The 23484-nt window shown below is 38.9% G+C and overlaps 1 protein-coding gene across 1 annotated transcript in view; it reads left to right on the forward strand.

Moving 5' to 3' along the window:
• Positions 1 to 22817, forward strand: part of LOC110160055 (voltage-dependent R-type calcium channel subunit alpha-1E) — a 57881-nt gene extending 35064 nt beyond the window's left edge. The window contains exons 8-48 of the mRNA XM_055164463.1: positions 751 to 854; positions 3364 to 3479; positions 3662 to 3715; positions 4124 to 4165; positions 5317 to 5412; positions 5487 to 5696; positions 5785 to 5897; positions 5981 to 6093; positions 6171 to 6302; positions 6563 to 6632; positions 6870 to 6987; positions 7485 to 7552; positions 7681 to 7772; positions 9452 to 10258; positions 10908 to 11086; positions 11558 to 11669; positions 12121 to 12250; positions 12956 to 13015; positions 13097 to 13203; positions 13292 to 13303; positions 13656 to 13752; positions 13856 to 14016; positions 14535 to 14672; positions 15558 to 15759; positions 15932 to 16096; positions 17492 to 17602; positions 17683 to 17763; positions 18130 to 18315; positions 18410 to 18501; positions 18599 to 18743; positions 18818 to 18945; positions 19999 to 20095; positions 20576 to 20681; positions 20780 to 20887; positions 20956 to 21056; positions 21161 to 21267; positions 21359 to 21524; positions 21603 to 21731; positions 21798 to 21945; positions 22024 to 22205; positions 22290 to 22817. Of these exons, the coding sequence (XP_055020438.1) occupies positions 751 to 854; positions 3364 to 3479; positions 3662 to 3715; positions 4124 to 4165; positions 5317 to 5412; positions 5487 to 5696; positions 5785 to 5897; positions 5981 to 6093; positions 6171 to 6302; positions 6563 to 6632; positions 6870 to 6987; positions 7485 to 7552; positions 7681 to 7772; positions 9452 to 10258; positions 10908 to 11086; positions 11558 to 11669; positions 12121 to 12250; positions 12956 to 13015; positions 13097 to 13203; positions 13292 to 13303; positions 13656 to 13752; positions 13856 to 14016; positions 14535 to 14672; positions 15558 to 15759; positions 15932 to 16096; positions 17492 to 17602; positions 17683 to 17763; positions 18130 to 18315; positions 18410 to 18501; positions 18599 to 18743; positions 18818 to 18945; positions 19999 to 20095; positions 20576 to 20681; positions 20780 to 20887; positions 20956 to 21056; positions 21161 to 21267; positions 21359 to 21524; positions 21603 to 21731; positions 21798 to 21945; positions 22024 to 22205; positions 22290 to 22817 (5913 nt within the window). The remainder of the gene's footprint in view (positions 1 to 750; positions 855 to 3363; positions 3480 to 3661; positions 3716 to 4123; positions 4166 to 5316; positions 5413 to 5486; positions 5697 to 5784; positions 5898 to 5980; positions 6094 to 6170; positions 6303 to 6562; positions 6633 to 6869; positions 6988 to 7484; positions 7553 to 7680; positions 7773 to 9451; positions 10259 to 10907; positions 11087 to 11557; positions 11670 to 12120; positions 12251 to 12955; positions 13016 to 13096; positions 13204 to 13291; positions 13304 to 13655; positions 13753 to 13855; positions 14017 to 14534; positions 14673 to 15557; positions 15760 to 15931; positions 16097 to 17491; positions 17603 to 17682; positions 17764 to 18129; positions 18316 to 18409; positions 18502 to 18598; positions 18744 to 18817; positions 18946 to 19998; positions 20096 to 20575; positions 20682 to 20779; positions 20888 to 20955; positions 21057 to 21160; positions 21268 to 21358; positions 21525 to 21602; positions 21732 to 21797; positions 21946 to 22023; positions 22206 to 22289) is intronic.
• The last annotated feature ends 667 nt before the right edge of the window (positions 22818 to 23484 follow it).

Here is a 23484-nt window from a genome sequence, read left to right on the forward strand (position 1 = left end):
TTGAGCTTGTTTGCTTCTCCATAGGGCTGACCAGTAACTTGTCTCTATTGTGATGACCAAGTTTATTTCCATACTGTAGAAAATTCAAGGGAAAGCAATTACATCTCCATTGAGACAATCGGGTGGCGGACACTCCACCAGAAAAGTTACACAGTGCACATTTAAAGCATAACAATTTCCCAGTGTGTCATTATAAACACCCATAGATGCTTTCTTATTGAAGACTTAAAGGTGATGTACCTAATTTCTGCTGTGTTAAAACAATCTTGAACAACAGGACTAGTTAATTTTAAGCAGTTTGCAGTTATTCCTCTTACCTTCTTCTAACATTCCAAATATCCTAATTATCCACAGCAGTGAGGTTATAAAGGCTTTTCACAAATGAAAGAGGCCTATCTAATTATCAGACAATAAAACACAAACATATTTTGACCTTGAAAGCAGCTTAATATATCTGTACTGGGGTAAGACAAATTTTGCTTAAGTGCATGAAAAAACAATCTTGTACATTGCCTTTAATTGTTCATATTACTTGATCCTTTTCTCTGGACACACATACAGGCTGTTGAAAAAGCTATTATCTTATTAGTATGGTAGTATGGTTGCTTTATGTTTTATGATATGTAGTTTCACAAGTGAACTGTGATAAATTGTGCCACATCTTAAATTGTGATTATTGTGAGAGTTATTGACTTGCAGAGCTTTTGATACACAATTCATTTTTTAATTTTTATTTGTTTTATATTTCAGACTGATGATGCTTTGGGCCCAAGCTGGAACTGGCTCTACTTCATCCCACTGATCATCATCGGCTCTTTCTTTGTACTTAACCTGGTACTGGGAGTCCTCTCTGGGTAGGTTCACTTATTTGTGGGCTAAAAAATACTATAAAATATTATACTCAATAATGGACTCTGAGGATTGCATTTTGGCAGTACACAGATATTCTATTTATACACTTGTTTTCCACACATCCTGAAGAGAAAATATCATTTGTAGGGAAATGAGCCAGTAGCGTGCTGTTTTGGATTTACTGATTGCAAACACATACAGTGACGCACAAAGGCACTCCAACCACTCACTTCCTGTTCACTAAAGCAAAGGATATCAATATTTTAAATACTTTTTAGTGCGACTGAGGCTTCAGTAATAATAACATAGTGGAATACGGTTTCCAATGTCTGTAAGTCAGGATACATTTCACAAGTGTCAAAATCTATAACAAGTTAATTAGGTATACAGAAAGGTTAATTGGGGAACACTGGGAAGTCATTATCACAGAACCAGAGTGAGTGAAGTATTTATAGTCTCACACATAGAATAACACTGGCCATGTTTACATGCACAGAATGTCATGGAAACAGTTACATCACTGTTAATGAATATATATTTGTTTGTCATATTAGGAGGAAAATAATTAAAATTAATGAAAATAGATAAGTACTGATCAGCTTCCCAGTTACCCTATCAGAAAGCAGAGAATACAATTCCACATTTCATTGCTATGGTCAAATGGCATCACCAAACTGAGCATTTTGATTCCAACACAAGTTTCTTCATCTTCATTATTCAACTGTATCTCGAACTAAATGCCTTCACGCAACAGAGCTCATTGCCAAACTTAAATAACGATGAACTTCAAAACTTAGTCCTCATGGGATCAGTGCATTTCTGCCCTGCACGGAATGAACAGCTGCTTGAGAGACGCCAAGTCAGTTAGGCCTAATTCTATGAAGTCTAAAACGGCTCAAGACAGAAACTCCTGTCCTGAGTCCAATACAGGGAACCCAACCAAAACCAAATCAAACCAACCAAAACCAAGGAGAGCTGTTCCAGAAGGATGTTCTGGATTCACAATAGTCCATGTGGCCAAACCTGAACACAAAGTCCTGGAGACACAAGCACCCTTTGACCCTGAGTCTGACTTTCCTGCTTTCAAGAAGAGAAACCCAGCGGAGAAAAAGATACTAGACCTCTTCATTGCTAACCTAAAAAAAAAACTTTGCCTAGTCCACAGAGGCAACATCTCTAATGTGATCCACATTCAGCCTTCTACAGTGAAGTCTCCTAAGAGTCCTAAGGCTAAAGCTGCTGCAGCCGTGTGGCCCATTAGAGAGAAACACATCATTTTTATAAAAGAGAGCAAACCAACACCAGTCACTTTTGTTCAGGATGAGGAAGTGACTGTAGCTGCTGCACCTGTGTGGCCCAAGCTCATGTTTCCTCAAAGGAAGCTCTACACCATCTTTGAGGTGGAAAATGAGATGGACTACACCAGAGAGCAGGTCCTGGAGATGTTCAGTGGGAAAACCAAAGTGCCACAGTACTGTGCTTTGTTCAGGGAGGTAACATGGCCATCACAGACATGCTCTAGCCCTAGAACTCTGAGAAAACCCACTAAAGAGGGGTTCCATGACAACAGGACCCCTGGGCCGCTTGATGCCCAATTCTGTACAATAGTGTGTTAATAAAGTAGATTAGAAAACAGATTACCAAGGCCGTCAGCCTATTATTTATTTTAGTAATAATATGTGATATTAGTCTTTTACTAATACTTTAATTACTAACAAAAGAATCCTTATTGGTTAAGTCTAAAAGCAATCTGCAATTTTCAATTGTACCATTTTATTTTAAAGCTTTAGACACCGTTCCCCAAAATGAGTCTTGTATTCACAAATACATTTTCTTACCTGACCTTGTCTGATAATTTCATCAGAACCTGACAATCATTTTTTTCCCCTTTTGCAAAAATAGCAAAATACATAACAAATGCAAAAAAAAAACATGTTAGTAGATCTCTTGTAGATCTGTCTTATTTACTGTGAAAGCAGGGTAAATGGGTAACAATCTGAGCAAATATCAGAATAGCTCAATTCTGAGGGGTTAGGGCAACTTCGAAATTCAAGTGGGTTGCTCTTAATTGATCAAATAAAAAGTTAAAGGTGGGCCTCATTGAAATATGTCACCAAATAGAGTTAGATATTATGAACTATGTATTAGACAATCTGAAGTTTGTGAAAAAGATCACAAAAGCTGCAACAGCTAGGAATTCATCAGATTTTTTTCTGTGGAAGCTGGAATCACACCTCAAACCTGGGTTAGTGGATCTATCAATGAGTGGGGTTCGAACTGCCAACCTTGAGATCAGTGGAAAACACTCTACCAACTCTGTTGTCTTTAATATACTACAGTTACTTTGACACAATGTCCCCAGATTTTTGATGATCAGTTTTCTTTTGTGCCAACAAAAATATTATCTAATTATTGGGTAATCACTCTAATTATCAGATTTTCACTGGCCATAATTATACACACTATCTGAGGATGAATTAAGATATGTTTTGACTTGATTTGTCTCTGCAGGGAGTTTGCCAAGGAGAGGGAAAGAGTGGAGAACCGCCGGGCCTTCATGAAGCTGAGACGTCAGCAGCAGATTGAGAGGGAGCTCAACGGATACAGAGCCTGGATTGACAGAGCAGGTGGCTTCACTCTCCATCAACAAGCACATTTAGACACTGATAAGAAAAAGAAAATCAATATTAGACTTAAAGTATTAGGACTAATCTTTCCTATCTTGACTTTAAGGCTATTGTGTGGGGCTTTTGTCATTTAAATGAAACACGTATACTACAAATCTCAATTGTCTTTTTCTCTTTTGTAGAGGAGGTGATGCTTGCTGAAGAAAATAAGAATCCAGGACCTTCTGCCCTTGATGGTAAGTCTGTACCAAATGCTCAAATTACAGCTGTGCATATAGATATAGTCTTATAGAGTGTACATAAAGGGAAAGGTTTCTTCAACTGAAATGGAAGAAACATAAAAGTCCAGTAATTGACAAAACATATTATCATCAAATCATATTTTGTTTATTGGAATAAGTATATGTTTTGCATAAAAAATGCTGTATTAAAATGATAATTTAAATGTTTACACTTCCACTGAGAATAAGAACCTTCAATAAGAAGGTGCTAGTGTGATCGTGATATTCAGTAGTAATAGTGTTACATCAGCCTCTAGAGTGGTGCCCTGCAGACAGATAAGTGGCCATGCTGACCCTCTTTACTCACGCTGACCTGTACTTGCTGAAATAGCAGGCTTTTATTAAATGTGGACTGATTGGCAGCTCTCAGGATGCTCCCAGAGTGGAGTACAGGTGGTACTTACGGTGAGGATCGTCTCTGCTTTTCTCTGCACTCACTTCACCCTCATTCTTCACCTGCAACAACATACACCAGCATACACAGCATTAGAGTATTAGACCTGGAGACATTTAACAGTGCTTTCCATCTCTGACCACTCAAGTGTAAGGGGGATCTATGGGTGCATGAGTGTGTGCACAGCGGCTGGGATTTTGTGTATATTTGATTATGTAAATCATGCGATTGATTGCTAGTTAAATTGGTAATAATAATATCTTTGCACAAAAGATGCAGAATAGTAGATCAGTTGCTGATTGAGATGTTAATCAAGAGCTGTATTTATAAATTATTCTGATTACAGCTTGTAGCTACCCATCCAATTATTGTATCTTTAGTTCTAGTTGTTTGACAACTTAGGTAAACTTTATTTTATCAAACATATTTATGTATGTATGCATGTATTCTGTAATGTGTGTAGCATAGTTGTACAGGACTGCTGTACAAACATGTATCTGTTTGATTAGATATTCAGTATATTGTAAACAATCTCCAGCCTATATTGACAATTTGTCATTTTTAGAAGCATAATAATACTGTGGTTGAAGCGCTGGTGAAACTATAATGGGAAGTAAGACCATAAGACCTTGCACAAGGACACACACTCATCCTGCCCACTTGGACTTGTATGCACTGCACTGCCTGTTCCCTCACACATTGCATGGACCCCATGGTATGCTGTGGAAGAGACTGCATTTTGTAAACATAAAATATCTTTCAGTTATCTAATGCATTCATTTTGCACTAAATTATCATTTGCCATTTCAAACAGTGTTTGTTAACTTTCTCTTTCAGCCAGAACTGGTGGTTCATTAGCATGCGGAAGGTCACCACTGCACCTGCATAATTTGTTTTAGCTTTTTTTTTAACATAATACTCCATACTGCCTGAACATACTAATAAACTGAAGGGTGGTCATGCACAAGGCTTTTAATGGGCAATGGTGATATACGGATGAGCTAACACCAGTGGTTTGCACAGATTTGAAAGCAGAAAGGAGAATAAGGCGTGTTGCTCAGTCAACTTGCCCAGAAGTCAGCTCTGTGATTACCTTTACAGCATGTACCTGCTGATTTCACACACCATTACTCTGTGAAAACTCAACCTGCTGTGTGTGCAGTGCTGAAGAGAGCCACCACCATCAAGAAGAGAGGCATGGACATAGGACATCATGGGCAGATGGGAGACGAACAGTATGGGGACATGTCCTCAATGAGTGAGTGGACAGTCTTCAACACTGTACACAATACAAAACACTGTTGTTCAAGTTTGGACACATGTCACTTTTAGCACTGCCTGTGACAAGAGGAAGCATCCGGAGCTCAAAGCGAGGCCCAGCTGCATATTTCCGCAGAAAAGAGCGTCTCTTACGCATCTCCATCCGCCGCGTTGTGAAAACACACACATTTTACTGGACAGTGTTGGGATTGGTGGCTCTCAATACACTGTGTGTGGCTATTGTCCATCACAATCAGCCTCTTTGGCTGTCAGACTTTCTCTGTGAGTACAATGTTGAAAGCACATTTTTATTTTGAATGGTGTATGAATATATTTACATTGCCTCTGATGCATAACTCTGTGTTTGTAGACTATGCAGAGTTCCTGTTTCTTGCCCTTTTTCTCACTGAGATGTTTCTGAAGATGTACAGTTTGGGGCCCCGACTCTACTTTCACTCTTCCTTCAACTGCTTTGATTGCAGTGTGAGTAACACATAATGACATGTGCTTCAGTGCCTTTCTTAAGTAATCACATTTTATCTTTGCCCTCTGTTATTACTCTGTAGGTGATAGTTGGCAGTATCTTTGAGGTTCTATGGGGTTTCTTTAGGCCTGGCACTTCCTTTGGCATCAGTGTCCTACGCGCACTTCGTCTGCTCAGAATTTTCAAGATCACCAAGTACATTTTATTTTCAGTGTCTTTCAGCGTTTGAAGTTGTTTTACAGTGCCTTAACAGAAATCCTTTGTGTTTGCAGATACTGGGCCTCTCTGCGGAATCTGGTTGTGTCTTTAATGAATTCTATGAAGTCCATCATCTCCCTCATCTTCCTTCTCTTCCTCTTTATTGTCGTATTTGCCCTTCTCGGAATGCAGCTCTTTGGTGGCAGGTAAGACTCCACTAACATTTAAATTCAACATGGAAAAATCTAGATTACATATAGAAGTTTTCTTTATTGAAACACAGAAAGCACTTTGCTCCAGCTTACAGTTGTTTTAATTACAGTAAATAGATTGTGAGTGCCATTATAGTCTTCTTTTGTCTTTCACACAGCGATTAGTGCTCACTTATAAGATGTTTCCCTCTGGCTCTTGGTGTCAATTAAAGCTAGACACAGCCTCATAAACAGACTGTTTCACTCTCTTCTAGGTTCATCTTTGAAGACTACACACCAACTAACTTTGACACTTTCCCTGCTGCCATCATGACTGTATTTCAGGTGAGATAGTTTTATTCGCAGTAGACTTAGGCAAACTTTATTGATCCACAGAGGAAATTATTTGGATACAGTAGCTTACTCTGTTATAGCATCAGTATTGCAGTTAAAGGTTCTATTATGCTACAGTCACAAATGTATGTGAATGACGGAGGAAGGAAATAAGGAAATTTAAAAAAGGAAAACACATCAAAAAATAGTGTAATATTAGCCTTTTAAATTGTGTGGATGTTTTGTCAGATCCTGACTGGAGAAGACTGGAACGAGGTGATGTACAATGGTATTCGCTCTCAAGGGGGAGTGAAGTCAGGCATGTGGTCCTCCATTTACTTCATTGTCCTCACTCTCTTTGGAAACTGTATTCTTTTTATTCACCTGTCTTAAAGGTCTAGGGGTCTATCCAAAGGCCTGTTCTATCCAAAATAATGATGAGTCTTTCTTTGTTTATCACTTTATTTATCACTGCGTATGTGTTAAAGCAGCAAAAATGCATATAGACAAACATTGCACCTGCACATTGCTGTTATTTTTTTATGATTTTTAATGTGTTTTTTTTTATGTAATTGTGATTTTTAATTGAATTCTATGAGAGGTGTCAATACAGTTTTTTCTTTTGCAAACAAAACTAAACGATTCAATTTTAAGATTCAGTTTTGCAACTAACTAGGTGCTATAAAAAAGTACATATTGCAAAGTACTGCCATTTAAAATTTTGTTAAAACCTTCTGAATTGAAGTCTTGTTTTAAGTTTGTTAAACAACACAGAAGAGTTAGAAAGTTAGAGGTGATTAGGTTTAAATAATATATCCGTGATTGAATATAAAGGAATTTTCTCCCTAACTAAACTGTGACTAGATACACTGCTCAATGTCTTTCTGGCCATTGCTGTGGACAACCTTGCTAATGCCCAAGAACTTACCAAGGTAATTCATTTAACAAAGTAAAATCCTTCAAAAATACCATAAAACAAGCTTCAAAAATACCATAAAACAAGTTTTGTCTACAGAATACCTCAAATGGAAATGTTAAGAAGTGTTCATATTTTGTTCAGGATGAAGAAGAAGCAGAGGCTGCCTTTAACCAAAAACATGCTCTCCAAAAAGCAAAGGAAGTGGGACCACTGTCTTCTTTCATGTCTTCGGAGTAAGTAATGCATGGGGCTGCCTGAAACGTTTTTTTCATTACCCTTTTTGAAAAAAAGGCTCTAACTTAATTTTTACTGCATGTATGACATGCCTTGATTCCTTATTAGAGCGCAGTGATGTGGTTCACATTATGGTCTATATCTCCATGGTTACATGTTCCAGTTGTTGAAAAGGGACACGTGGTCGTCCTGGAGACTAGACTGTCATGACATTAGTCAATTACCATAATACATAAAACAAAGGTCATTATACAGTTTACTAGTGTTTCCAAAAGCCTGTGTGTGCTCACTGCTTATGAGAAACAGTGTTTTGTTTGGTATTGATCAGACAGGGGCGGGCATGTGCATGCACATGAGTGAACCCTAATGCCTGGGTGTTGTTTGCATGTGGAAGATTCCTCCACTATCATGGCATCATGTATGTATCATTCAGTCTGGTTCTAGCTTTCAGGCATTATCATTGGTAAATTACTAAAAATATATGAAATGCATCCAAAAGAATGTTCTGTTGAGGTTCTGCTTTGGGGAGTCCATGCACATGAGCTAAATGTGGTAGGTCACGTGGGCTATCGTCTGCATTAGTGCACTTTGGTTTTCTTCTCTCACACAAAAGGAAGCAGCATGTTGGAGGCATGCAATGATGTCTACTCTGGAAAGGAAGAAAATCTGAATAGTTAAACTTTATATACTGTGTAATGTAAGTGTATAATATATTTAACTTGCAACATTACGCAGGTTTTCTTCCAATTAACAAAACTATAAAAATCTTAATATAATAAAAATATATTTTGAGCATTTCCAGTTGTTTCTGCATTGGCATGATCCTAAGAATGCTAATGTGTGCTTGGAGGTGTGGTGTCAGCGCTGCATCCCTGAGTGCTCTTCGTGTTGTGGTTTCTTGAGTATTTATTGTTTGCTGATATTTCTCACATATCTGTCCTCTACCTGTGCCACACTGTGCTCAGACTCATTTTATCAATGTGATGATTGGATTTATATGTGTTGTTTTAATGTGTCTTTAACTGCCATCTTGTTTGTCAATGTGCTTAGTCTGTAGGAGACACATATCAAACACAAATGTGAATGCAAAAATGTCAAAAATTAAAGTCTCTCAAAACTATATTGTAGCCATTATTTGGAGCCTGTGAGCCATGACATTATGTAAACAGCTTGTGGCAGATTTTGGTGTGTGTCTCCCGATCTGTTTTGTCTCTGCTCCCAAAAGCACTAATGTCTTGTTTTCAACAAATCGCTCATTGATAACACGGACCTCACTAGAGTCCACGCTACAGTAAGTAACTCTGTCGTTAAGCTTTCTCTGTCTCTCACCATTCCTCAATTTTCTTAAACCGGGTCCCTCCTCATTTTGCTAAATATTCAGTTCATGCTCGTCTCTTTCCACAAAATCAATCTTTATTCATTTTATGCTCCTGCTTTCACGGATTGTTTTCCTGCAAATCTTTTTCACAGTTGTCCCCTGAGTCATCACATAACACATGTTAACTATTTACTATTATAAAACAAGATCTACCTCTGTAATTATTTCCATTGCTTACATATAGTTCTCTCTAGTTAAGTTATTCAAATTGCATTTTGCTCATCCAGTTCCTCTCTCAGAATGAGCAAATACATTTACTATAAGATGTTCTAAGCTATCTATCTCTCTCTCTCTCCACAGGGGGAGCCGGAGAAGGCGGCCCTATCTGTACAGAAAGAGAGCCATCCACCGCAGTCACCCAACATACTCCCTGGAAGAGGCCCAGGGCAGCGTCAGGGAAAGCCGCCCTAAACTCAACCCCTCTCACTCTTTCATGTCCAGGAGAGAGAGGAGGAAGAGGATGACCATGTCCGTATGGGAGCAGAGGACCAGCCAGCTCCGGAGACACCGCCAAATGTCCAGCAGGGAAATCCTCTACAACAACCCCAGTGAGGAGCGGGATGGCCCTGCACAAAGCCAACACGGGCGTCCACTGTCCCTGCAACGGAAAGTAATGCAAAATACACCTCCATCAAGCATCAAATGCCCAAATGACCCCTTAGCTTCTCCTGTTAAGAGCAAAGACTTACCCGATGACCCTTCTTTAGCCCTGTCCACTAACACCCCAGACCCACAGACTGTCCCCGAAGTGTCTATGACTTTACCAGAGCCCCCTGAATCTGAGCCTGTACCAGAGAGCGGAGGAGCAAACAGCTCTGTGCATGAAAGGAAGAACAGGTTAAATGGGGACAGACAGCACAGGCCAGTAAAAAAATTTCGGCCTCCAGATAACTTAAATGTACTGACTCCAGAGATGAGAGGGCGTGGGAGATACAGAGGGAGGAGGTCTCCCCATCGCTGTGACCAGTCAGTGGAGGACAAAAGACAGGAATCATCACCTGGACACCAAAACAATGACTATATGGAAAGTGAGGAGAGGAGGGAAGAGAGAGATGAGGGGAACGGGACAGAGAAGAAGGAAGGAGATATGAACCACACTGAAGACAGGTACAATAATCTCTAATGCGGTTTGTATGTACTGTATGTCAAACCTTAGAAACTCAAGGTATTTATAATGTTTTAAAAGTGCACTTTGTAATATAAACTTTTCTTGTGCCACCTGCTTGTCTGTACGGAGATGTTATTATTTTTCTTTGAGTTTTTAAAGATTTCTTATGTAACACTGTTACGAAATATACATCCATCCATCCATTTTCTTCTGCTTATTCGGGGCTGGGACGCGACATATCATTAAACATATCAATGGATATAAGCAGGTAATGCCACCAGTCAGTCCAGTCAGACAGAGGCTGAAGAATGCACATTTAAATATAATTATTTGTGAGAAATACACATGAAATTTGTAACATGTAAAATGCAAGCTGGATGAGTATAATGTTATACTGTGTAGTATTCTAGACAAATAAAAATGTTCTAAGCAAATAAAACAGAGTCAATAGGTGATGGATCACCCACAAGAAAAGTTACATAGTGCACCTTTAAAAGCCACTGTAGTAAATAACAATTTTAATCAAATTGTCACACACACTTTCACTTCACACATTTCTTGCAAATACTTTAGTCCACACTATTGTGTAAACAGCTACTTTTGTATTCACAGACAGAATGAGGACGTGCACCCAGATCTCACTGACAGCACTGATGCCAAAAAGCCAGAGGATCCAACAGAACCATCTGACCTGCCTCCACCTGTTGATATTGAAATGAAAAAAAGTATTACACCAGATGTGTGCCAGGACAAAGCCCAACTCAGCTCCAGTGTTATAATAGATGTTTGTAAAGAACCAGCCTCTATGGAGCTCTCAACTATTTCAGGTACAGTCAACTTTTTGAACTTTTTGATTTTGCAATATTGCACAATATATTTTTTTTACTTATTTCTTATACATTATTCACTGTGATGCTTTACTTCACTTAACTTTGATAAACAATGCAGCCATTGGAGTTATTAAAAGTTAAATCCAAAAAAAGCTCAGGGTGTATTCTGACTCACAGGTTAAATTGGCCTCTGAATAAATTTGCAATGAAAAATTGTCCTTGCACTTGCAGAGTCATGCTTCATTTCTTATCTATTACTCCTGGTTTGGAGTCAGTGAGTCGTGCAGTTGTGTTGCCTGTTCCCATAGTTCAGTGCTTCAGTTTATCACCACTGGGTTCAATTTGTCTTCACTTTCGAGAGTTGGAGTTCACATTAAAAATCATGGTCACTAAAATGTCTTCAAATTTGCCAAGCCATCTTGGTCACTCTGTGGTATAGATAACTGTAGTTTGTCCAACTTTGCACAGTGAAAAACAAGCATCCTGAAGCCTCCAAGTCAGACAATGAGGAGACAGAGGACACAAGGCCCATCAACATTACCGTTCCCAACAGCATGTTCATCTTTAAACCAGAAAACCTGTAAGTAACACAATACTTTTTAATATCTGTGTCCCTTTAGAAAGAAAAGATAGAAATGAAATGAACAAGTACAATAATAATAGTTAATTGTGTTGTATGTCACTTTTCTGGTGGGGGTTCAACACTGGCTTATCTCCAGATTTTATTGCTTTGCCTGGAATATTTCACAATATGGCAATAAACTATCTTGCAATTGTTTCATTTCTAAAAATACCTTGAAAAATACACATCTCTGTAACTTTTGCATGGAGATTAGGGAATTTCCTAGGCAAAACAATCAACCCCATAGAAACAAGCAAGTGGACCCTGCCCCTGAAAGGTTTCATAGAGCTCATTTCCTCTTGCTATAGTTCAGACATTTTATTTTTTACTAATACAGTACATCTAGTCAAGTTCATACATGGTTTCCTATAAATGGTGTATATTTCTTCTATTATGTCTTTTTGCTAAGGGTTAGGCGAGCCTGTCACTATGTGGTAAACTTCAGGTATTTTGAAATGACCATCTTATTGGTGATTGCTGCCAGCAGCATCGCCCTGGCAGCTGAGGACCCAGTTGATACAACTTCTGACTGGAATAAGGTACGAATATTAGGTCTTGCATGTTTAATCCAAATCAGTGTTTAACAATGTTTTAGGTGTCAACCATAGACTATGTATATAAATTGGCATAGCTAACGTGCTAGCTGCAGCAGCAAATAGGAAGTTTGCATGCAGGCTCTTTTGGCTCCTACTGACCCTAGTTCCCATATGACTTACACTGGAATATTGTGACCGCTCTCTCTATTACTGCTGCTGTAAGCCTAATAATTTGTTCTTAAAATGTTCATACTCTACATGATCCTAGTGTATTTTTTCACTATTTCATCCATCACAAAAAAATCCTATTCGTAATATAGAGCCTGGCTCCGAATTCCAAAAAAAATGAGCATCGGGAGCTTCATTCATGTCACTCTGTGTGACATCACACTCACTTAGACCACTTTTTTATACACTCAATGGTGTCAATGTGCTTGGTAAGGTAACAATGTGCAAAAGCATTTATTTTAAAGCTACCAGTCCTACTGGTAAAAAGATAATCAGATAAACTTACTGACAGTAGCTTTAAATTATTAAGTAATATGAGACAGTAGAAAAGAAAATTACATAGATTATATTTGTTACTAGCTATCATCCATCATCTGAGACAGTATAGTAATTTGAAAATTGTTTGACTAGTTAGAAGAGACAGAGTTGATATATGTACCAAATAGGACTGATTTTCTTTGTTACATTTTAACTTTCTAGGTCTTGCGCTATTTTGATTATGTTTTCACTGGAGTTTTTACATTTGAGATGATTATCAAGGTAAGCTATAGAAGTGACTGCCAATAAACTGAGCAAATGTGATGTTATGATATAATATGCTTTGTTTTGTGTCATGCTCAGATGATTGACCAGGGTCTGATCCTCCATGATGGCTCCTACTTCAGAGACCTGTGGAACATCCTTGACTTTATTGTGGTCTTTGGAGCTCTAGTGGCATTTGCACTTACGTAAGTCTTTTAGATACTCCGATCACGTAACAGTCTCTTTTGAAATATTTATGTTTTTCTATAATTCTGCTTTGTGGCTGCACTACAGAAATGTGATGGGGTAAGTCTTTTTTACATGTATGCACTGTACACTAAACTATGGCAATGAATCATATTTCAGTTGATACAGAGATTCAGTCATTTCTAATTGTTATTTAAATAGAGGAAGAAATTTAAACATTAAATCATTAATTTGGACACAGGACCTATGTTAGGCTATCAGACATTTTATATTGAAAGCTATTTTTATTTGGTTTTATTAAGTCAGAAATAAAATCTAATTGAAAATAGCGAATGATCATATGAGGGGGGAAAGAGGGAAAAAACTGCATGAATAAAATGTACTAAACATATTTGTTTGATGTGTAGCAAAACCTATACTATGCCCAACTTGAAATATTTTGTGTTGACAGAAATAACAAAGGCCGTGACATTAAAACCATCAAATCATTGAGAGTTTTGAGAGTGCTCAGACCACTGAAGACCATCAAGAGACTACCTAAGCTCAAAGTCAGACTCACCTGTTTTTCCAAATATGACTTAATGTATTTAACCTTAAAATTATCAAAAACTGACCAGCATACTACATTTCTCCCATGCTCTTGCCCCACAGGCTGTCTTTGATTGTGTGGTGACGTCTCTAAAAAATGTCTTTAACATTTTGATCGTCTATAAACTCTTCATGTTCATCTTCGCTGTGATCGCAGTGCAGCTTTTCAAGGGAAAGTTCTTTTACTGCACAGACAGTTCCAAGGCCACAGAAAAGGACTGCCAGTAAGTGTTGTTGAGCTACCTCTTCTTATTACCTCCGCCAAGGAGGTTATGTTTTTGCCGGCGTTTGTCTGTTTGTTTGTTTGTTTGTTTGTTTGTCTGTTAGCAACATAACTCAAAAAGTTATGGACCGATTTTGATGAAATTTTCAGAATTTGTTGGAAATGTGAAAAGGAAGAACTGATTTCATTTTGGGGGTGATCCAGAAGAAATCCTGGATTCTGGATCACTTTGAAATTTTAGTGAACATTGTGGTAAATGGGGCCAAAAATTTTGTTTCTCAATATCTCGGTTAATTATTGACCAAACCCCATGAAATTTGACTCAGGGATGGACAATGGGATCCTCTTTCATATTCCAAAGGCTGATCCGCATCTGATCCAGAAGACTGATTTTATCGCAATTTATATAAAAAATGGGGGTAGTCCTTGGCGGAGGTCTGGGCTCTCTGAGTGCTTTTCTAGTTCTTATTATTATTTTCACCCTCTTATTAAAAACTTTGTGCACTTTTTATCTTGTAGGGGTTACTACATTGACTATGGTAGAGATAAGAAGGAGGTAAAGGAGCGAGACTGGAGAAGACATGATTTTCATTATGACAATGTGATCTCGGCTCTGCTCACACTCTTCACTGTTTCCACTGGAGAGGGATGGCCTCAGTGAGTCTGATAAGAAAAATATAACACAAGTCCCACCCCCTACAGACATGCATATGTTTGGTGAATTAGTTGCTACTTAATTAACAAAATATTTGTTTATTGGTATAATCCTTATTACACTGGATATTGTGATATAATATTTTAGTGTTACAATTATTGTGAGAAGAAATGTTTTTGTTTGATATTTGATCCCATGACCAAAAAAGTGAAATTCTTAATTCACATTGCCTATGTGTTGAGACTAATGTGATCAGTACAAAAAAAAAACTAACAAAAAAAAAAAACTTCTACAAAGTCTCATAATAACTTATATAATAGCTTAATACATTTATTTGGACACAGTGACTCACACATCACAATATATTATAATACCAAAGAGCAAAAATATAAATAAATTCTATAGTAAGTAACCAAAATAGCAAAACACTGGTGTCAAATAATGTAATAATTGCACAAGTAAAAATAAAAATACAGAAATACAGTGAGTACAAAATATATATCAACATACAAGAAGGTGGGTAGGGAGAAAGAGTGCAAAGATGAAATAGTGAAGTATACTTGATATGTCATGGGCAGATAAAAAAAAAAGCTTTATATACATTTAATTTTTAGATTTTTCATTGACTAGAAATTTTTAATTCTTACAATTATGGCCCTAACTTGACATCTCTACAAAATAGCAATATCCACAGTACACTCTAAATAAGTCCCAAAGTTTGTGCGATTGCCTTCAAATTGGAACAGTAAAATCTTAATATGTTTGTTGCCATACTTGGATGTACAATGAACAGGTATATACAGTGTAGATTAAACAAAGTAAATGATTACCATTTTGTATATAATATTGTTTAAAACTCTCAAAGCTTTACATCTCTTATCTACCAGGGTGCTGCAACACTCAGTGGATGTGACAGAGGAAGACAGGGGTCCCAGTCACAGCAACAGAATGGAAATGTCCATATTCTACGTCATCTACTTTGTTGTCTTTCCATTCTTCTTTGTCAACATCTTTGTGGCTCTCATCATCATCACCTTCCAGGAGCAGGGGGACAAGATGATGGAGGAGTGCACCCTGGAAAAGAATGAGGTAAAAATATACCAATGGTTAGACAAGGGAGGAGTTAAAAGAACACGTGGATTAGTTTTGGTTTAGTGACTGCAATTGTGCTAAATTTGAGACAAATATATTCTCATTGATAAATATATATATACATATATCATACATATATTATAATAAATAGCAATTTTCTTTTCTACAGAGAGCCTGCATTGACTTTGCTATCAGTGCCAAACCTCTGACCCGTTACATGCCTCAGAATCGTCATACTTTCCAGTACCGCCTTTGGCATTTTGTGGTTTCGCCATCTTTTGAGTACACTGTTCTGGCTATGATCGCTCTAAACACCATTGTTCTCATGATGAAGGTAAAATGTGAATGGCATTTTTTTTGCTCATGTTTATTCTTTCACTTTATACAAATACTTAAAAGTCCTATATTACATAATTGATTCTTGTGTGCTAATCAAAAACTTACTTGAAGTTGTGTTTTATGTTATTCACACGTTTGACTAACCCTTTATTATTAGTCTGTCTACATCACTTACTCAAAATGATCTGTTCCTTTATAAAACACTGGGTCAGAAAATTGCATAATATGGGCCCTTTAAACCTCTTCCCATGATCTGCTCTGATCACAGTGTTAACACAGTGAGATTAAAATAGCAGAAGATGCTTCACTTCCAACAATCAACACACATGTGCAGGGACTAACATGTCTGAAGCTTGTGTTTGATTTCTCTGTTTTCCCTTTGAGGCGACATTTTTCCATCCTTCTCTCATCACCATAAGTTTCCAGTGGCCTTTTCTCACTCACTTGATCAGTCCGTCAGGCGTTCACACAGGCGTAGTGACTCAGCCTGTATTAAATATTGATCTATAAAGTCCAGGGGCTGCTATTTAGCATGACCTCATTAACTGCAGCTGCCGCCCCCAGAGGGATGACTCCGTTTATAGTGCCACGGATGAAAGGTGTGCAGACTGAGGCGCTATTTATGGCTCTGGAGGAATCTTCCATCAAGATGAAGACACTAGAGTTTTCACAATGCTGGATTATGTCCAGACGGGAAAGGCCAATCTCATCACCTGTACATTTAAAAGGCCTGCTCAAAAAAACGTGTTTTAGAATTAACCGCAGGGACTGACTGGGGGGTTAAAGCATACTGTTTACATAGGACCCAGAGCAGGAAGGGTCCCCTCACAAAGTCTATAATGTGTATTTTTATTTAGACAACATGTAGTGCAAGCCAACAAGATGATTTGTACGCAGGGCCAAAAATTTGGTGCTGTACCCCTGACACCCCACCTAGTCCCCCACCCTCACTCCATCATAGAGAGACAACTGTTTGAGATAGTTACATATTGTACCTTTTATAATTGTTTATCAAGGCCTTTTTGGCCTTTTTTCCTAATTTGAATGCATGCCCTTGTTTTTGTTATTCATTTTCTTATGTTGCAGCATAATGCCGAAGCAAGTTCCTAGTTTGTGAATTTTGAGGATGGCAATAAAACTTTTTCTGATTCTGGCATAGTTGTAGTTGTTTCCATATGGCTTGCATCCAACACTGTGTCTTATTGTATAACATAGGCGATTTTTCCCTGGCCAGCAACAAAATACCTTTTAATATTATTCAGTTTCTCCCTCGAATGTCTGCTTTTTCAATATGTTTTAAACTGTATATTACTTTTATAGAATTCTGTATCTAGTAAAAAGTGCAAGGTAACAGTCAGGTGCAAGCCTTTTAACTTGTAATGTTTTCCAGTATTATTCTGCTCCACCTGCATATGAGGCTGTCCTGAAGCACTTAAACACAGCCTTCACTGTGCTCTTCTCTGTGGAGTGTGTGCTCAAGATCCTGGCCTTTGGTTTTCTGGTGAGACATTGGAATTATTCTAAATATACTATTTTGCTTGAGTTTTGAAATGACTGAAATTGTGCTTTGCGTTTGAACAGAACTACTTTAAAGACACTTGGAACATCTTTGACTTTATTACCGTCCTGGGCAGCATCACAGAAATCATCATAGACTTTCAGGTAAACATATGTTTAAACTCAAACTTCATATTAATGGATTAATGATAAAACTCCACTGTTACGTCATATGATTTATGTTGATCTCTGGTTCCTCAAATGACAAATGCAATAACACCCATGATTGAATAGGAATTATAAGTGTAAATCATTCCACAAGAACAATGCCTTAACCATTAACCATTACACAGTCAAGATGGTTGGCTGTGACCAGTGCAAACTGTTTGTTGTGTCAATGGGCAAGACACTGTACACCTTATAGTATATGTATGGATGTGTATGCACCATTTTGTGATGCAATTTTGAGCATGTAAGCAAGCTTTTTAAGGCTAATGCATTTTATTTTTTACATTGTTCTGATTTTCCCAGTTTGAGGATTCGCTCAACATGAGTTTCCTGAAGCTGTTTCGTGCAGCTCGCCTCATTAAATTGTTGAGACAAGGCTACACCATTCGTATTCTGCTCTGGACCTTTGTGCAGTCATTCAAAGCTCTGCCCTATGTGTGTCTGCTCATTGCCATGCTCTTCTTCATCTATGCTATTATTGGGATGCAGGTGAGAATAGCACACACACCCCTGAGGCGAGGTGCAGGCCAATAATTTTTAACAAAATGTATTCACAATAAAGTGATTCATGCGTTATGCTCAGGTGTTTGGAAACATAAAATTAAATGAAAAGACCCACATTAACCGGCACAACAATTTTAAGACTTTCTCCAGTGCTCTGATGCTGCTTTTCAGGTAGGAAACACAAATTAGATTGCTTTTATATTCAGCATTTGACAATGAAATATTGAAAAGGCATTTTAACTTAAATATGTAATAACACTGTGTACAGAAGTGCTACAGGGGAGTCCTGGCAGGAGATCATGTTGTCTTGTCTCTCCGGTCAGCAGTGTGAGGTGGACCCCTCTCTGAAAGACTGTGGCTCAGACTTTGCATATTTCTATTTTGTCTCCTTCATCTTCTTTAGCTCCTTTTTGGTATTTAAAACAACACAAAACACAAACCTGCTGCTGGTATAATAACTTAATAAACCTAATGTTGTGTTGTGCAGATGTTGAATCTGTTTGTGGCAGTCATCATGGATAACTTTGAATACCTCACGAGAGACTCCTCCATCCTGGGCCCTCACCACTTGGATGAGTTTGTTCGTATATGGGGGGAGTATGACCGTGCTGCCTGGTCAGTGACTTTAAACAGTATTACTGTATAATAGTGTTTCACAATATAATAATGTTTTACAAAAGGCTACTCACAAATAATACTCACACAAAAGAGACAGGAATGATACCTTCTGCTTTTCTTAGAATTGTTTTTGTTTATGCCAATGCATCAATTTCTTTGTCCATATAATGAAACTTTGTAATCCATGACCAAAAAAAAAACACCATAAGTTCAACTTTAAATATATACCAGACTCAACATACACTACAACTAAGTAGTGTATGCAAGTGCAGGAAACTAAAACCATGTATGTTCTTTCCAGTGGAAGGATCCACTATAAGGAGATGTACAAAGTTGTACGCACTATCTCGCCTCCTCTGGGCTTTGGAAAGAACTGCCCCCACAGGGTGGCATGCAAGGTTTGGTTCCCCCAAATGCAACCAAAAGCCCTCCTTGCCCCTATTTCCATGTGGGATCCTTCCTAATCTTGTCCTTGTCCTTGGCTTCATGCACACTCACTGCCCTGTTTGATCATAGGGTCTGTTAGTCAAATCAGGCCTTCAAAGACTGAAGACTCTCAATGCTGAAACAGATGTATAACATGAAATGTAAAATTTCTGGGTTATTTCTGAAAATGTTGTGAAGAATTAAGTATATTTTGTTAGTTAGATAACTAACTAACTTAGTTAATTACTTTCAAGATGAGTTTCAATTGATCCTTTCATATTGTCACATTATACAAACAAAAATAATTTCGCTATTTCCAAATTTACTCAGAGAGTCTCTCAGTTCTTTGCTTCTATTGTCCAAAGAGTTTTCCATTCCTGATTTCTATGCGGTGTCTAAAGCATAGAAATAATATTGCCTGTTTTTGACCCTTTTCTCTCCTTTGTCTGCATTGAAATAAATAACTGTGTTCCTCTTTTTACCCCCCTGCCCTGTGTGGTCAACTGCCTCTCATGGGAAACTACCCCTACTCTTCATTATTCCCCTTTGAACTCTGGCACTCTTCCCTCCCTTCTCCCTTCTTTTCTCCATATTCTGATCTTTATGGCACGGTGGCACGCCCAGTGGTCGTATTCATTACACTGACATGTATGAGATGTTGACCAACATGTCACCACCTCTAGGCCTGGGCAAGAAATGCCCCTCCAAGGTGGCATATAAGGTAGACCTGATGAACAGCTCACATCTTAAAGTTGAAAGGAGATTATAGGTTCTCATAATGCAGTTTTGCTTGTTGAAACAATATATGTTTCAGTATTTTACAAGTGCTTCAGCAGTGGTTGGCCTTGTTTTGCTCTGAATGAAGGCATCACTTCCAGAGTTTGTGTTTTTGCACCAAAATTAAAAGAATTGTAATTAAACATCTACATGTTCAAAACTCCAATCTGCTTTGCATGTGCCTCCATGTTTTATTCAATCAATGTTCTATTTGTGGGTTTGTCAGTCTGCAAGCGTGCTCCATCACATATGATTGCAATTCTCTTTCTGCTCAGTGGGCTGTGTGACTTTTTCTTATTATTTGGACTAGATATTATGTTGATATGCATATGTCTGAAGTAGAAATTAAACTCAGTGCTTGTTTGCTCATGTTTGGGATTTATTATGCTGCTGTTGGATAAAAAATTTCCTTTTGTTGTTGCAGAGATTAGTCCTGATGAACATGCCTGTGGATGATGACATGACAGTTCACTTCACTTCCACACTCATGGCTCTCATCCGCACTGCTCTGGACATTAAAATTGCTAGAGGTGAGACCATAGACTGTGTGCAGTTTATGGGTAAGACACATCAAAGTAATGTGTTTTGAGCTGAACCAGACAGATCTGACTTTGTTGTGAATTTGTAGGAGGTGAAGACCGAACCCAGATGGACCTGGACCTCCAGAAAGAGATTGGTGTCATCTGGCCTCATTTATCTCAGAAAACAGTAGATCTACTGGTTCCCATTCACAAAGGTGACCACTCATTCATCGGTGGCTTTAAAACTACAGAAAGACAAATTAAACTGCTCTTGCTTTTCCAGCCAGTGACATGACAATTGGAAAGATCTATGCTGCCATGATGATTATGGACTACTACAAGCAAAACAAAGCCAAGAAGCTCCGGCAGCAGCTGGAGGAGCAGGTTCACTCTTTTTTCGTGGTTTCGTTTGCATTGTACTGTAAATTTGCTTCTGCAGCCCCTGCTATGTATGATATGTCACGATACTGTCTTCTTTGTGTCTATAGAAACATGCTCCAATGTTCCAGCGTATGGATGCCTCCTCTCTGCCTCAAGAAATCCTATGCAATGCCAGGTCCCTGTCATTCATGCATCATAGTGCAGGATCTGCTCTGTAAATATGAATACTGTGTATATTATAGGTATATTGATTAAACAGGCAGAGAAATGTTTTACAGTGCCAATTTGTATTTTGTTCCCCTCAGCACTAGAGGAGGCTTTGTAGCTCTCAGTCCAGTCTCTCCTCAAGAGATGTTCCTTCAGCCACTGTCCTGTTCCAGAGAGCTGAAGAAAGAGGAAGAGGGGGACGAGTACCACTCCCCTTATCATCCATATCCACGCCTGCACTATCACCACCATTTACACACACTGGTAATCTTCTGTCCATCGAGTAGCTAGTACTGCAATTGTTACCTAAACTAAAGTTTCCTCTTTTGTTTTTATCTGTAGGTACCTGATGTTGTAGAATACAACAATGCAATGCAACAGGCCAAACAGGACCCAGGAGGTTTGAGATCCCCTCAGCGCACAGCCTCCATAAGAGCATCGTCAATGCCTAGACTGGCTGTGGAGCCACAGGTATGACCAGAGGATATCATGGAGATATTCTGAATCTCTGAAATTGTGTTCTTCTCTTCTCTGTAGCCTGGGATAGCTGCAGACAGTAAGCTGATGAAGCGTTCCTTTTCCACCATTGGCGATCAGTGTGTGAATGGTCTGTGGCAAGAACAGTATTCTCTAGAGAGAGTTAGTCCTGACAGCACGTACAAGCCACGCCAAAGAAGTTACAGAGGTCTACAAGACAACATTTTTGTGATTGTGTAATTTTCTCAGCATTTTCTTCATTTATCTTAACGTTAAGTGTCTTTAGGCCCTAGAATCAACCACAAAGAAGCCATGAGTACTGAGAGGGGCCGATCCAGGGAGCGGAGACACCTACTGTCCCCTGATGTTTCACGGTGCAACTCTGAAGAGCGAAGTCGGGACCCTTCAAGTGAAGGTCCACCATCTCGCTCCCCAAGTGAGGGGCGTGCCAGCACCACACAGAAACAGGTTTGTAGACAATGTCGCTTACCTTGTACACTGTAACTATACTACACTAACTTCTTAAAAGTAACTTGTAACTGTGGTGTAAAGGTAAACCCCACTGGCAGTCCTGCCCATTCTGCCTCAGAGTCCAGCACTCCTCGAAATCGCCGACAGCTTCCCCAGACTCCGTCTCGCCCACGGCCTTATATCAACTACTCCCCTCTGGTCTGTCGGCCCACACCCTCTCCTGCACCAGCACCCACCTCCGAGGGGCCCAGCCAGCCTCAGGATGCCCTTACAGACATCTCTGTACAGAAAGAGTCCCGTGCCCTGGGACCAAGTGGGGATCAGGTTTCAGGACCAAGTCACCCCTCTCCTCACCGCTACATCTCCGAGCCGTATCTCCCACTGCACCAGGACCTCAGCAGGGGTGAGGCAGTGGACAAAGAGGACACACTCACATTTGAGACTGCAGTAGCTACCAGCTTGGGCCGGGCCAATGCTATAAGCTCAGCGCCACAGCTCAGACACTCGTGGCAGGTCCCAAATGGTCATTTCAGGAAGCACTTGGGACCAGCTGGACCAGCCAGTGCTACGGAGCTGCTCAGTGACACAGATGAAGACGACCGCTGCTAAAATCCTAAGAGGGGTAAAATGCATGAAGTGCTCAGCAGCCGCAGTGGACCATGGCTCTGAGAAGGATTCACAGAAGCATCATGGACAGGGTCAAATACCTCTGTCTGCGTACTGGTGTCTGTCTGCCACAGGTCTTGTCATTGTGGACATACAGTAAATGTGCATTCATCCGTGAGGGTCCTTATGGAGAAATTTTGCCAAATACGACTACATCTGATTCATGAGTAGCTCAATGTAGGCATTTCACCTCACCAAGTTGTCATATGACCAACATATGGTGAGATGATTCAAGGTGTCTTGACTCTGACTAAAATTTGTGGATAGAGGTAGCATGTGAACATTTTCTGATGAATGTAGTGGAAGTCCTGGTCTTGTCTGGGTAACTTTAGATGCTCTTTGTAAGTCTTGTACATAGACAATGAAGTAGCAATGAAGATAATTTGGCCATATTTTCTGGCTTAAACCAATAATAGCCATTACAAGCATTTCCTGTTTACAAAAGAACATGGCTTAAGGGCATTAAACTAATGTACTCAGAGGTATGCTAAATCTATAGAATAAATTATTCTGGTTATAAGATTTAGATACAAAATCAAACACATTAAACAACTACAGTGTCACATTAGTCACGTCACATATGAAAAGAAGAGACCAATACTCAGGATGA

Source organism: Boleophthalmus pectinirostris, unplaced genomic scaffold (assembly GCF_026225935.1).
Source record: "Boleophthalmus pectinirostris isolate CB_2022bp ecotype Guang Dong unplaced genomic scaffold, ASM2622593v1 HiC_scaffold_7, whole genome shotgun sequence".
Lineage (NCBI taxonomy): Eukaryota > Metazoa > Chordata > Actinopteri > Gobiiformes > Gobiidae > Boleophthalmus > Boleophthalmus pectinirostris.